The 16177-nt window shown below is 35.9% G+C and overlaps 1 protein-coding gene across 1 annotated transcript in view; it reads right to left on the reverse strand.

Moving 5' to 3' along the window:
* Window positions 1-607: 607 nt before the first annotated feature.
* The window catches only part of LOC141438620 (uncharacterized), a 35297-nt gene continuing 19727 nt past the window's right edge, over window positions 608-16177 (reverse strand). The window contains exons 4-7 of the mRNA XM_074102485.1: window positions 11019-11099; window positions 2577-2694; window positions 1127-1374; window positions 608-649 (exon numbers count right to left, since the gene is read on the reverse strand). Of these exons, the coding sequence (XP_073958586.1) occupies window positions 608-649; window positions 1127-1374; window positions 2577-2694; window positions 11019-11099 (489 nt within the window). The remainder of the gene's footprint in view (window positions 650-1126; window positions 1375-2576; window positions 2695-11018; window positions 11100-16177) is intronic.

The following is a 16177-nucleotide window of genomic DNA, read 5'->3' on the forward strand; positions in this document are numbered from 1 at the left end:
TGATATCATTCGATTTACTTAAGAAGTTATCTTTCTACGATGGTTTCATAGTATAAATTTAACCTAACCTAACTCTAGGCACATTATTTAATTATAATTAATAATAACCCTATATAATTTAGATACTTCTTGAGTAAATTAAATTATATCCAATTTAATACACCAAAGGTTATTTAAATCAAATGATATCTTTCAAGTTGCACCTAAATTTGACACTAGGCCTTTAGTAAAGTTATTAGCCAATCTAATCCTGAAATTTGGAACGCACTACAAAAATAAAACCAGAAAATATAACAGTTGTCAATACATTTAAAAGCCATCATCCTAAAGCCTAAGGACGTACAGATGAACTACATTCCAACGGCAACAACTGCGAACTGCCTATTGCCAAATTTTATATTTATTTGCTTTATCAGCCAAGTATGTGGTCTACCACCCTAAAGTTGATAATCGTTTGCATGCCATAAAACAATAACGCCAATAGACGTGTCTGTCAATTTCAAATTTGACTTTAGCGACATATTCATATGATGGGAATTTGTTTAAAAATGGATAGATCACTTATTTGGCTGATGGTACATTGCAATAATGATGTTATTTTGATAAATTAGTCCATGACGCTGTCAGGGCACACAGTAACAACTAATAACTAAAAATGAAAGATAGCATGTAATCAAAATGACGATATGAAAAATTTGATCATTTAAATTAAAATTAAGTAGGTGTCAAATAAATGTAATAATTATTAATTAGGAACTTAATGGTCAGTTTTTTTACAAAAATACCTTTATTTAAACTACTTTACAATGTCATCGTTAAAAAATTCGTATATAGAATTGGCATTTCTCTATTAGAAAATTATGTCTTTATTATTAACTAGCTTTTGCCCGCGGCTCTGCCCGCGTGGTATTCGGTTATCGCGCGCTGTTCCCTTGAGAACTGTGCATTTTTACGAGATAACAAGTAGCCTATGTCACTCTCGGGCCCATAAACTATCTCTATGCCAAAAATCACGTCGATCCGTCGCTCCGTTACGGCGTGAAAGACGGAAAAACACACAAACATACAAACACACTTTAGCATTTATAATATTAGTATAAGTATATAGTATATGGATTTTGAATACCTTCATTCGCGTTTTGCACGCTGTCTGCAACTGCATGGAGCAGTCGGCAATTGCAGTTGGAGTGCAGTCTGTCTGTTCTAGCCTATGAAGGGTGTATAGAACATACCTGGGGACACATCTTGCAGTGATACTTCCTCGCATGGGCATGCAGGGGTTGTAGCTTCGTGGGTCCCTTGCCCAGGGGTTGGGGACCACTAGCAGGCCGCTGCCCGCGTTGGCACCCCCCACCGGTGATGACGATGACGAGCCTGGAAGTGGGGGTTGATGGTTATCGTGTTAGTTAAGTTGTTATATACATGTTTACCAAAACTGTCTATACACCGGATTTTTCCTGAGACTACGAAAGTGTTCTTAGTTCATTGACAGAAACTTCCTAGACCGATTTGGTTTTGGTAGATAATATAAGTTTTATTTTTATTTTACTGGATGGAAAACGAGCAAGTGGGTCTTCTGATGATAAAAGATCACCACCGCCCATAGACACCTGCAACACCAAGGGGATTGCAGATGCGTTGCCAACCTAGAGGCCTAAGATGGGATACCTCAAGTGCCAATAATTTCACCGGCTGTCTTACTCTCCCCGCCGAAACACAACAGTGCAAGCACTGCTTCACGGCAGGATTAGCGAGCAAGATGGTGGTAGCAATCCGGGCGGACCTTGCACAAGGTCCTACCACCTGCAAATTAAGTAAGTTCATTCATTGTTACAGTTCAACTTGTAAAATACGAATTACCTACTTATTTAAATCAAAAACACAAAAATATGGAAAATTACAGGAATACGGCGGAGGGGGATACTTTTATTAATTTTAGTACTATCGATATCAAATAAAAAGCTAATAGTTAGTTTATTTCAAACATATAAACAAACATGTCATGTTGTAACATTTTTAAACTATCTATAACAAAGGAACATCAAAAAAGTATGAAATAAAAAAAAAACTGACTGCCTTAATTATTTCTTAGGGCCGATTTGGTTATTTTGTAAATTTTACGCTGAGTACCTACCTACTTACTTTCTGTGTTGATTAAACTATCTTGTATGCATAAACGACTTTATAATAATTATTGTTGTTTGTTGCATTAGGTCGTAAGGTTGCGGTAAGGTCTAAAGGCCGGCAATGCACTTGTGACTCTTCTGGTGTTGCAAGTGTGGGCGACGGTAATCGCTTACCATCAGACGATCCGTTTGCTCGATTTCCTCCTATATCATAAAAAAGGTGGCGGGTGAGCAAGGTTTGGTAGTCAGTGATTATTGTTGTTGCTGTGTTAAATATATCGATGGTATTTCTGGCAGAAACGGATAAGTGCACAATATTTATTTACTTATACGGTTTTGCTAGACAAATAAAGCAGAAAAAATTGAGTATGTAACTATTTTTTTTTAATTTGCACTTATTCGGTTTTGCCAGAATACCCTCGATATTTTTAAAGATAAGTGGTGACCAACCCGATCGTCCTGGGCCCAGCCCGGCTCCGTACAGCATCTGGCTCATGGACTGATGGTGGCCCAGCCTCTCGTCCGTCTTCTGGTGCCCCACGGACCCATCTCCCGTACTCATCTTGGCCTGAAAAGAAATAAGTTTGTTTTAAAAATAATGCATCCATACGTAATAACGTTTGGGCTCTACTGAAAACCAGCGTTGGTGCACATAACGTCATGCTGAATGGAGGACCTTTTTGGTGTCATGTCGTATCCCCACGTAACTTAGTTTTATTGTTGGTTTTAGTCTTATTACTAATGTAACGAAAATAAATCTTTCGTTTCCTCTCTTTGTTTCTGATTTTTAGTACAAGCTTTTCTGATGACAGTAATTTTATTAGTTTTTTTTAAACATTATTTGGTAACGGTAATGGCGAATAACACCGCAAAAATGCTAAATATTTATCTTTTTGTAAAGGACTTACGATAAAATTTTATCCCGGATTTTTTTATAGTTCTCGCGTGATATAAATGTCAGTACTTGGGTGACTGACATTTGCTTGGGCTAAAACTCGATAATAAGCCCATCAGTGGTGTAGCGGTATAGCACGCGGTACGGATTACCGAGGACCTGGGTTCGATTCCCAGTGATGGTCTTATTTTTCTGTTTTTTCTGTGCATCTATATTCAGTTTGTATTTTCAATTTCGGTTTTACGGGATGACCGTAAAAGTAAAAATTTGGAATTGATATAAAAAATACAAAAAGATTCCAAAAAACCAATCTTAATTCGATAATAAGCGTTTTCTTAGAGATAGTCCAAGCTAGATCGATTTGTCGTCCCCGAAAACCCCCCATACCAAATTTCATTGAAATCGTTGGAGCCTTTTCCGAGATTCTAATTATATATTTACATATAAATACAAGAATTGCTCGTTTAAAGGTATAAGATATATAGATAGATTAATGATATAAATTCTAAAGTTTAAATATTAATCATTAAAATTCTACTGTATTCTTACAAATAAAAGAAATCAATTTGAATTTAAAATACCTAATTACCTACAACAGCCCAATCTAATGTTATCACATACAGAGCCAGTAAAAGCTAATATGATGTAGGTATAATATTTCAAAATCTGACCACCGACATAACTTAGGACTAATTTGATTAATCCCGGTCCAATGATTTATCCTTATCACTTGCTAAGTGACTAAGTGAACAAACGGCTAAGTTGAGTTGACCACCTTTGTCTAGCGCCCTTCGTAGCTATTTATTATTTGAAGTTATGTCACTTTGCCACAAGGGGGAGCTTTATACACAAAAGGTTTTAAAGTTACGGACAGATTCGAGTGGGTGGATGAGTTTTCATAACAAACTTTGTGTGTAATAGGTAGTTTTTTAACCTCCGACGCAAAAAGAGGGGTGTTATAAGTTTGACCGCTATGTGTGTCTGTGTGTCTGTCTGTGGCACCGTAGCTCATAAACGGATGGACCGATTTGAATGCATTTTTTTATTTGAAAGCAGGTTTTCTAGCGATGGTTCTTAGATATGTTTCTATATCAAAATTTGTTCAGCCGTTTTTGAGATATTGAACTTTAAAGTGACAAAAGGTTTAAAAAAATACTTACCTACTATCTAGGATTAAGTGTGATCAGACGTGTTTAGTTTATTTTAGTTATAACCGCAAATTTAGTTAGTAAAGGCCGTAATAAACATACTTTTATATGTTTGTTAAAACATTACTAAGAGTTTTTGAGCGTCACGATTTAAATGGGTCCTGACTGTTGAACTTTAAATTAGGTAGGTACTTAACAGAGTTCTAGACCACTAGACTTATTTTCTTCCTTTAAGTTTTGGCAGTCGGATTTTTTGATTTTTTAATTTAATGTTTTATTTTACACTTTTTTGATATTTATGTGAAAACGGTAGATTAAAAGTATTATTATAACCCATATATATATATTAAGAATGGGCTAATTATTAGCTTTCATTTGATACCCATATTGTTAAAATACAAAATCCTCCGCCATATTTTTTTTCGTAAACGCCATATTTAAATATTGTATAGCCTATGTCACTCCGACAGTTATGACGAATCCAATAATACCTCATATGTTAAACTCCGTCTAGCCGTTTAGGCAGCAGCGAGGACCAAAGAAATGGACATACATACATAGATACATACGCTCGAAAAACATAACCCTCCTTCGGGCAGTCGGGTAAAAAGAACATTAAATCCGTCTCGTTCATTTTGACCCATGTGAGCAAGAGATTATATTATTTTGGATTCTACTTTCGTGCCTATACGTAACTAACCCAAATATTGGTGTATTCATATCTCATGCAACCGTCAAACTGCGGACAAGTCCCAACTATCCCCTAAGTGTAGGGTGACCATTCCATAACTTACCTAGGACCCATTAATAACGCATGATTTCTCTCGCGCATGCGCGTAAATTACAATTGTATTAAAATATAGGCTTCGGGCTGCCCTTTGACGTTTGTAAGTTAGGACACGTATAGAGCTGATAAAACAAAATGAAACAACTCAAGTTAGTCGATTATGGAACAATTTTTTGGAACAAGGTGATACTTGACTGTCTCGATTTACGACTGGATTGTCTAGTGGTAAAAGAACCTGACTACAACGCTTTTGTGGACCAGTTATTTGTATGAAATATACGAATCTTTTTCTCAAGTTCTTAACATATTTTTATGTAAGTATTTATCCCTAGGACTAGGTTAATTGAGTATTAACTCATCATCATCATCATTTATTAATACTAATTTGGTATTCTAAAACAGCTGCACGGTTTTTAATGAAATTACGCACTCAAAATTATGGTTTTTGACCTTAGTTGATAATTTGATACGTACCATAAGTATTCGGAACCAACCGACAAGAGATTCGGTTGGTTCCGAAAGAGTGTGACGTCTCTCGATGAGAGCGGAACATAGATGTCGCTAGTGCTGCTGCATAAGTAGCGTAGTAGAAATAAGCAACCTGAGATATGTATGCATAGGAAAAAATCGTGTCTAGATTCCTGTCCAGCGGTGGTGTAGGGGTTATAGCACGCAGCACGGATTGCTGAGGACCTTGGTTCGATTCCCAGCGCTGGTCTCTTTTTCTGGTTTTTCTATGCATCCATGTCTCAGTTTGTATTTTCGATTTAGTTTAGTATATTGAAAATGGGACGAAAATTTTCAATGGAGGTATTAACAACTTTAGGTATTATCCAGTGAAAATTCAACTGACCGGTACGGGGCTGTTTTTGCGGACCCCGTTCTGAGGTTAAAGTGTCAATGCACTTTGGAAAGGACCTAGTTATCTTAAACATAGTAAGTTATGGTACTTATATAAACGGCGTTTAGTGTGTTTGTTTACTTATGCTTTTACATGGTTATGGTTTATTATAGAATTGTGAATCAAGGAATTTTCCTAGAATAATACTTTTTTGCTAACACGTTCTTGCCAGCCGTGGTAGCTCAATAACTTGACATATAATGTAGCCTCTCAAGTAGAGGGTCCTGGGTTCAAATCCGAGCTCGCATCTAAAAGCTTTTCAGAATTTACATTCGAAATTTACCACGAACTTTACAGTGACAGAAACTTGTGGAAACTTGCGAAGCAATTCAATGGTGTGTGAGAAGTTCCCGATCCGCACTGCGCCTGCGTGGGAACTTCAGCTAAAGTCCTATGAGAGGCTTGTGCCCAGCAGTAGGACGTGAGCCTGGGATGACGATTAAAAACTGCTTTGGCTGCTAAGGCCGTCTTGCAGGAAAAAATAAATCTAGATTTAGTAGTTAATCCAGACTTAAGCTCGACAGTTCCATACAATTTGACACTACTAAACTGAGCTTAACGCTAACTCGAGATTTATGTGTTTCCAGCAAGTAGCCATAAGTGTCGGAATTTCCATGGCGTATTTGTTCTTGGCGAGAAAATGTCGCCATAGTAAAATGCTTATTCCTTAGTTAGCTATTCAAAGGCCGAGTTCAGTTTTATTTAGTTCTAAGGTTATATTTAGTTTATTGGTTACAAACATCTGCGGTTTGCTATAAAAAGGCCCATGAGGCATGTTTTATGTTAACAATATTAATGCGCATAGGGGTAATCAAGAATTTTGTAATTACAGCGATCCATGGTGGCGCATGGGGACAATATAAAGAAGTTAGAGTTCTATAGCTCAGAAAGGGAAAAGTGACCCTTAGGGCTCAATGTTGTCTGTCTGTTGAGACCCTCATTTCGTATTTTATAAAGAAACTAGCTGATGCCCGCGGCTTCGCCCCGGTGTAGTTTTTTTTTTAATTTTCTAAATCTTCTTTTATAAGAACCTTCTCCTGACAATAGCAAACACAACAAAAAAGAATTAGCGAAATCGGTCCAGCCGTTCACGCGTGATGCCGTGACCAAGGGAAATAGGGATTCATTTTTATATAGAAGAAGATATAGAATATTTTATACAGGTTTCTTTTATGAGTTAATGTATTGTAATACATATTAAAAGCATTATATTGCAGTTTTCACTATTTCTGACTTTGAAACTTCTTTTTCGGTCCCTCACTAAGCGCCAGTCTTATCCACACAAAGTTGATTGGTAGAGACCCTTTCAAGAAATAAATTAAATTTTTACATGTATTTCATAACATAAGCTTTGCTTCCTTTGGGACTAGGTCAATTGATTACAAGATAGGTACGATCTGTAAAAAGGGTGTTCCCATACTAAAACCGTAGAAATCAAATACTTGGACTACTTCTACATATATAATAATTATAATGTATGTAGTTTAGATAACAATACAGGTACAGACAACAAAAGTATAGTCAAAAAAAACAATGTTTTTTTTTAAGAACACTAATTATAATTATCCACCCTTACAACCCACTATCACTTAACCCTTAAACTGCGCATGGAAATTAAATGTCCCATCTCTCCGCCAGAGGGCGTTATCGGCCCAAATTAATTTGCAACGAATGTATCGCGGGTCGGGTAGTTGTGATTTATGAGTTCTCTACCAATAGTTTGTTAATTTATGGCACTATGCGGCATTGTTTTGGACCGTGGCCATTCCGTAAAAAATGGCACGTAGTTTCGGCACATTTTGACTCTAGGATTGTTGTAGTAACTAGAAATTTATATTAGATCATCAGCATTATCATCGAGTTGTATATGACAATCCACAAGTGCGTACCGGCGTCCTCTCAGAAAGGAAATGGAATAATTTATTTAGCTTTAGACGCGGTAACAAATTTTATAAATAGTTTCATTTTAAATGAATTTTTAAGGTAAACAAAATGAATAAACGCAAAAATTTGTTAAAAGTTTTTAGGTCCATGTAACTGTGGGATAGTGAAAATTATTATTTTTTAATATTGGCAGAATGGAAAGGCTTGTATATTGGATGATGAATTGGAAACATGAAATTTTTGAACAATGACGTAAGTATTTATTAACCGACAAATGTTGATCTGAGAATAAATTCCACTGTCTTAGTTACGTAAAGCTTTATACTTATCTATTTTTCACAGTGACCGGGTTAACAATATAAAAACAATTTGGTTATATTCGTTTGTCGAAGATAAATAAACTTAAAACTGCTACGTTATAATAAACCAAAATAAAAATAATTTAAACTCTATGTCTCCGCTGAAATGCGCTCCACAAAATACTTTTCCGTTATGTGACATCGTAAAACTGTTTTATAAACGCCATAACTTCCACAACCTCTCATTTCGTTAATGTAACTCTGCAAATTAGACCCCTATATACAGGGGAATAAGGTGATTTTAGAATGCTAGAGCTGGAGTTTATACGAGTTTGCTGTAGTTATGGGCTGAATAGCGTCGCGCGGTAGAGATTCTTTAGTAGAGCGCCATCTATCGTGGTTATTGGCAACTTTGGACGTGAATTGCAGCAAACACGGTGTTTACCGACCTAGTTTGCCGATGAAAGGGTTAACGTACGAATTAAGGGTTATATGGCTTACTTTAAGAATATAAATTCATAAAGACCAGTTTATGTATAGAATGTTAAAGCTTGCAAAACCTTGTTATCATTACAACCAGTTCAGTTTTTAGTATAATAAATGCTGCTATTTTTTACTTTCTTAAATATTGTTATGCTTACTGTTTCTTATTTTTATAAATTTTATTTCAGTAGAAGTTGAAAAAAAAACCGCTGTTTCCATTAATTATGACTGACCTGTTTTATAAAATTATTAACATGTATATTTGCGCGTAAACCATTTCATGTAGGTACAAAAACAAAGAAAGAATCACAAACTTTAAAGGATCTCTATCAGTCAACCTTTGAGTACTTCGAGCAATTTTCATGTATCACATGTGATACTTATATTTTTAAATTGCATGATATTGTATCCCACTGCTGGGTAAAAGCCTCCCCTCTTGACCTCCACAGCTCCCGTTCTGGCGCCATAGCAGGCCATTCCTATGCGTACCTATACGGCCAAATCGTTCTGCCAGAAACATACTATGTGTCGAGAATTAGTCAAATCAAGTATTATAGCGTTATTTTTCTTTAAACAATCAAGCTTCACTTTGCATCAAAATTCCGCAAAAAAGGCAGCAGAAAAATAAAATCGTCTACAGCAAATGTGGGCGTTATCTGGCCGAGACGTTGTCAAATGACGTGCTTTTGTCAGTCCCATCCTGAAGGGGCATAGTGCAAGCGTGTAGATGATGTATCATTTGACACCACGGTGTGTAAGGACATGCCACCAGTACGGTGTGCATGCGAGGGGTTAAGTTTTTAGTTTGAAGATAATTTAATGATCATATTTTTTTTGAGAATAAGAAAGATCTACCAATAGGTTAGTGTTCTAAAAATATCTAATTAGTCTCCCTGTTAGATTATTAGAAAATAGTGCGTTAATATAAGTGCGAGTTAGACTCGCGCACGAAGGATTCCGTACCATTATTATCTATACAACATTAGACATCAGCAAAAAACACGTTTGTCGTATGGGAGCCCCCTTAAATATTTATTTTGTTTTAATTTAATTATTTATTTTTATAGAGAATATATGACTAAATATTCTATGAAGCGTCTATCTGTTGCCGTTATTAATATCGAGCAAAATACGGCAAAAAAATCACGTTTGGTCTATGGGAGCCAGAAAATTAGGTACCTAATTTTGCCATTACCGGACTTACATAATACATATATTATATGCCACAATTCAGTTCAATCAGATACCAGAAAGTGGGAAAAATTATTTGCAAATTTTGATACCATGATAAGTCATGACAAGACTTATCACACATATATGTAAGTAGAACAAAAGCAAGTTAAACTACCGTATACCGAATAACACAATTAAAACACCAAGATGTATAATTAAGTAAAAGAAACATTAAAAACTAATTCGATACGATCAATAAAACAGGCAAAAAGAATTCTACTTGCATGCAACAATCATAGTCTACATGATAACTGAGTCGTTTAATGTCTAATTACGATTGTAAAAACGTAATAAAACAGACAATAAAGTGTACAAATGAACATCTTAATCTTCATAATAAATATATTTTAAATTTTGAACATGAAACTACCGTGAGACTCACTCATATTAAATGAAACTCACGTCTTAAATCGAGTTTAGCTCGACATGTTTCGGGCTAATTCGTAGCCCTTTTTCCTAGCACTACACGCCACCGCTCTGCTAGCGCGAATACCCGATGAAACTAATACCGGCGCACAACTACCCGCATTTTCATCGTCATTTTCATTTTCATATTTTCTTTCAGAGTCGCGTTGCTCCTAGGAAGAAGGGCTGTGAATTAGCCCAAAACATGTCCAACTAAACTCGATTTAAGACGTGAGTTATCCGTTACAATAACATTTAAAGTTTTTACCTCTCCATTTCTCCCGTGGACGTCGTAAGAGGCGACTGAAGATATAGGTTAAGTTATACCGTAGGCGACAGGCTAGGCTAGGCTAGGCTAACTTAAACCTAAAATTGCTAAAAGAGGCTCCGAAGCGGTAACGTTTCGTGTGCTCTGCCTACCCCATTTGGGAATACAGGCGTGATTCTTGTGTGTGTGTGTGTGTGCTAATATTTCAATATATCGTGATTTTCACTCATAACTGCTACCACAACCAACCAATCGTTTCGTGACCAAGTTCGGATAGTTCAAAGGACCCGTGCTGCTAAGCAGACAAACTCTACACTTCAGTCTACTCGTGTTCTGCAATGTGGCTAAAATAAATCACATCCAAACAACTACTCTACACCACTAAAAAACAAAGTACAGAATGTTTGAAGGCCATGATTCACGTGAATAGCCGGTTGCCGAAATCATATTTTCACAAAAAAAAAGATACGATAACTACAAAAAAAGGAACTGTATGGTGACCATCGCAAATACCCCATACCTCATTATCTCAAATATAGAAATGACCACTACAGAAAATAATGGAACTACAAATGTCCGTCCTAGTTACCTCGTAGCCCTGTTTGATGGCCATGACGCCTCGTGGCCGGGCCCACGCGGCGTACTCCAGACCATCTTTCTGTTGGCAGTGCTGTTGGACAAAGACAACATCATCAATGTTTTTCTTATTGAAATGGGGTTAGAACGAGCAATTGGGATTGTCAAAAAAATCTAGTTCTGCCACACCGTGGCCACACCAATGTAGGTAATTTGATAAAATTGATTTATAAGTATGCGTATATAGAGCACCAGCTTTACTTTACTTTCTATCTGTGGTGAAGTGATAAACTGTCAAGAATGACACTCACGGATGCCACTGTAAGACAGCGGTCGTGTGGACGGAACTTTCATGAGGTCTTAGTACCCGTAAAACACCCGCATTCAACATGACAAAAGTCAAAGTCAATAGTAGATTGTACAACAAGAGCATAAAACGAGCTGTTTTCCCCGAGATGTTCATATAGGTACCCGAACCGGTACGGAAAGGGTGAATAGACACGTCGAGGGCAAAACGGGTTTAATGTCCGATGCGAGGAGATGAAATAACAACAGTGGAAACATTTTTTACATACTAGGTAGGTACCTTTTATTTTTCATACATTGCTAAATAATTATAATAATTTAGTTTTCTTGATTAATTTTGATTTATTTGATTGATTTTTATAGAGATTAAAATTTATTAAAAACTATATAGAAACTTTTTTGTTTGCTGTACCCTGTGCTGTAGCGGCCACAGCAATACATAATCTGTGAAAATTTCAAGAGTCTAACTATTACGACTCAAGAGATAGAGCCCTGTGGCAGACGGACGGACAGACAGACAGATAGACAGCGGAGTCTCATTAATTGGGTTCCGTTTGTGTACCGAACCCTAAAAAGAGTAACTCCGCCGTGTTAAGTGATTGAAAGAAATGCACTAAGTACCTATGCAATTATACATCATACACCAACAAAGATACGATGAATGCAATGCAAATAATAAACACAAAGAAAAGTTTTGTATTTCAAAATTAACTTCTAATACCTACTCAAAAATATTTTGCACTTTACTGTACACATTTTTATTTCCATTTTCTCTTATTTTCAAACTAATTAAAGTTAATTAAGTTAAGACTAATTTTAAACTCTGAGTCGATGGGCTTAGAGTTTACGGTAACAAGCGCGGCAAATGCCATCTTAACGTTAATTGGAAGTGAAAATACTACATGTCAAACGTATAGTGTAGAAAAAAAATCAACATACTGGGAAAATATTATTAATTAACTATTAAGTATAGTTTTGATTACTCGTAGTATAATAAAATGCTGAAAAACAAACCAAGGAAAACTTTTAATATTTCCAAACAGCTCCAGCAAAAGCAATAATTCTCCATCATTGAAGTTTTTCCACTTGCAACATATACAACATAAATGTATGTGTATGTAGGAAAAACGATTTTTATATCCATGACCCAGCTAACATATAAAATGTTAGACCGAAACTCGGCTGCTTACTCGCTCTGGCGCTGTATGAGAGAGTGAGATGGCTGCGCACGTGTGACGCAGGCCGGTGTATATGTGTGGCGACGTGTAAAGATGGAACAGGGGGGATATGGAGAGGACAGTAATATAATAAAAATATTAAAATTTAATGGAATTGAAATTGGAGGTCTTGATGTTCTACCATTTAATTTTGAAATCGCTTAAGGGTAAGTAAATAAACTTCGGAAAAGTACTTAATTTACAACAAGGGTCAATATTTTTTTTATTGTTTGTTATTCTGTTCCGTTGTCCAAGCGACAAAACAGTGAGATAGTTTCCAACAGAAACTGTTAAAATATATCCTACAAATGTGCTTAGGAGATAATCTATAAAGTATGGGCCTGTAACTACGACAGACATTTTTTTGAAAAAAAAAATTGTTTGAGAAAATTTGGTTATTTAAATAAAATAGTTTTCATTGATAATTTTTCTTTAGTTCTATATGTTATCTTTAGTTAAACTCATCGAACTTATGTACGTAATATTGAAATAACCACATTTTCTATACTTTTTAGGTAGCTAATGCTGTCACCAAATTTTAGTCACAAACTACTAAATCATAATATTACATAACTCTTGTAATTTTGAATAAATAAATTACTTCAAGTTTATTTATCTCGGTACTTATTAAAAATGTCGTGGAAAATAGTTTTTTTAATCGACTAAGGCTGAAGATTAAATTGGCTAAAGCTAGAAATTATATGATATTTAATCTTTTGCAACTCATTGTTAAAGTTTTTACAATAAAGCAGTAAAGTAGCAATGACTTTTTATTGCACACGGAATAATAAATACTTACTTCGGAAAAATAGTACATTAAAAAACATAACAATAGACTTTTTATACTTACTCTCTAGAAATCTTTAAGATCGACTAGAGAAAATAATAACTTTGTTTTTTGCTGTCAATTTCAGTTTTTTTTTTCTTAAGTAGATGTTAATGATAGCTTAGAAAATTTAATCAGGACATAGTAATGCAAGGTTTCCGTGAGAATACGAGTGACTTCATAGCAAATAGCGTGCGCATGTGAACCGAAGGCAAAAACAATAAAACAATAATTTATGTTTTCATGTCAATTAGAAAACAATAGTTATTAAGACATGATTAAATGAATAAAAAGCAATTACTGGCGATTTCTATGAATTGAATATATGTGATATTCATTTAGCATGATTATTTCATTTTCATTTGGTCATTTTATATGAAAGAATGTTACCAGTGCATGATGATTTTCAATATCTATATACTTATTGACTATAAGGCCAAACGGAGCCCCATTGTTATCACTTAAGTGTCATTCTGTTATTTCTGTTCATATATCAGCCAAACTGCTGTAGTTACAAACTTCTAATATTCAAAGCCATCTTGTGTTGTAATGGCTTATCATTGTTTAGAATTCGTTGAGTAGATTAATATTCTATTTCTTGTTTTAAAACATATTTTGAAGCTAAGAAATGAAAAGGCATTAAAGACAGTTTTTTTTCAAATACTCGTAATTTTGTTTATTTATTTTTTAAATTCTCATTGGCCTATGTAATTATGATAGCGTGTATTTGACACACTTTAAAATCTGAACGGAACCGTCAGTAGTCAGTACGCGAGTCTAACTCGAGCTTGGTCGGTTTTTTAATTAGTTTCTCTTGATCACGGCCGTTTTGCACATGGCCGAAACGTCGAATTAATTAAAACAGTTATAAAAGACGTTTCGTTATATTCTTCAATTTTATTTCAAAGTAAAAAAGAGGCATACAATTTTTTTCTCTACAAAACATTTTCAGTCTCAACACAAGAACATACAAATTCTAAAAATGAGTATCATCTTTTAGCAACTATAAAATAAAACTTGTGACCAGCTCCACGCCTCCCCTATTCTGAAGAAAAACCGAAGACACGAGTATTTTTCTTATCCTCGCTGTGTGTGTGTGTCGTGTGTGCACACACTCCCCCCACACACTCTCGCACGTACGTCTTGGGTAGTAAAATATTATGCTGTCGGGTCTTGAAATAACATTGTATAGATAATCAATAACCGAGTTTTATGTTGAACCCTTTTTAACTAGACTACGGTAGCTTACGAGACCGTACCATTATTCCAGCCTATATACGTCCCACTGCTGGGCACAGGCCTTCTCTCAGAATAAGAGAGCTTGGGCCGTTGTTTCTACGCGGGCCCAGTGCGGATTGGGAATTTCACACACACCATTGAATTGCTTCGCAGGTTTGTGCAGGTTTCCTCACGATGTTTTCCTTTATCGTCCTGCTCGTGGTAAATTTCGAATGTAATTTCGCACATGAATATCGAAAAACTCAGAAGTGCGAGCCGGGGTTTGAATTTGAACCCACGGTCCTCTGCTTGAGAGGTCACACCACTAGACCACCACGGCTTCATTTGATGTCATTGATGAGCGTTTTAAAAAAAGTGTATGTTTAACTTCAAAATGTATTTAATTTTTTCATACAAAATTTAAGAGTCAGTTTTGTGACGCCCGTACTGAGTGTATGAAAAAAACAATTATAAAAGACGTCTCATTATATTCTTAAATTTTTCGGGAAGCAGCAGTGCTTGCACTGTTGTGTTTCGGCGTGGAGAGTGAGACAGCCGGTGAAATTACTGGCACTTGAGGTATTCCATCTTAGGCCTCTAGGTTGGCAACGCATCTGCAATACCCCTGGTGTTGCAGATGTTTATGGGCGGTGGTGATCTCTTACCATCAGGAGACCCTTGCTCGTTTGCCATCCAGTGAAATAAAAAAAAAGTCACAAAACTGACATTATTTTGGGTCATTTTTTTAAACTATCGGAATCGATTGTGCTTTTGATTCTGAGTAGGATTTTTTTTTCCAAAATTGAAAAAATAAAGGCTTTTTATGAAAACGCCCTGATACTAGTCAATGTCAATGACATTAAATCAACTCCTGACACCCAGTGCTGGGGTCCAGACACAGACCTACTCACAATCTCGGCCTACAGTCCCGAAATAGTTCAATGTGAGTTGGTAACTTCACACATCTTCGAATGTGCAGGGCTCAAAGTTTCTTTAAAGGCCGGCAACAGACCACCCCGAAGTTCGAAAATCAAAGTTCGTACTGTACCGTCCCTCTCGCTCTCGTATTAAATAGTATAAGTGTCAAAGGGAAACAGACTTACAAACTTTCGCATTTATAATAGTCGGCCGAATATTGTTACCATTATTATAATATGTAAATTAATTTAATTGTACGTATCTGAGCAAACAAATCTTTATTTTTTTTACTGTTAAAAAAAAATCAGCAAAACTACGATTTACAATACAGGCTGTTATTTTTTTCCGTCATCTCCAACCCCTAAGGCTGGGCATCAGTGACGCATCAGTCACCGTCAGCGGGCGACGCCTCCGGCCGTCGACCTCTGCGTCATTACCGGCTAAATTACTTTAGGGGTTTTGTAAAGTCTTAATACTGTGGATAAATGGGATTACTCGATGAGATAATGGGATGTGTTAAGAGTCGTTTGATTTGGATTATTAATTCAAGGAGCAATTGAGGCCGAATGTGCATCACTGGGAATTTAATAATTTTAATTAACAAAGGTGAACTTCTTCTTGAATGGTATCTCGTCAGTCGTTCTATTCTATACGATACGTCATCAGAAACAAGAGTAGACTACAATC

Source organism: Choristoneura fumiferana, chromosome 19 (genome assembly GCF_025370935.1).
Source record: "Choristoneura fumiferana chromosome 19, NRCan_CFum_1, whole genome shotgun sequence".
NCBI classification, from domain to species: domain Eukaryota; kingdom Metazoa; phylum Arthropoda; class Insecta; order Lepidoptera; family Tortricidae; genus Choristoneura; species Choristoneura fumiferana.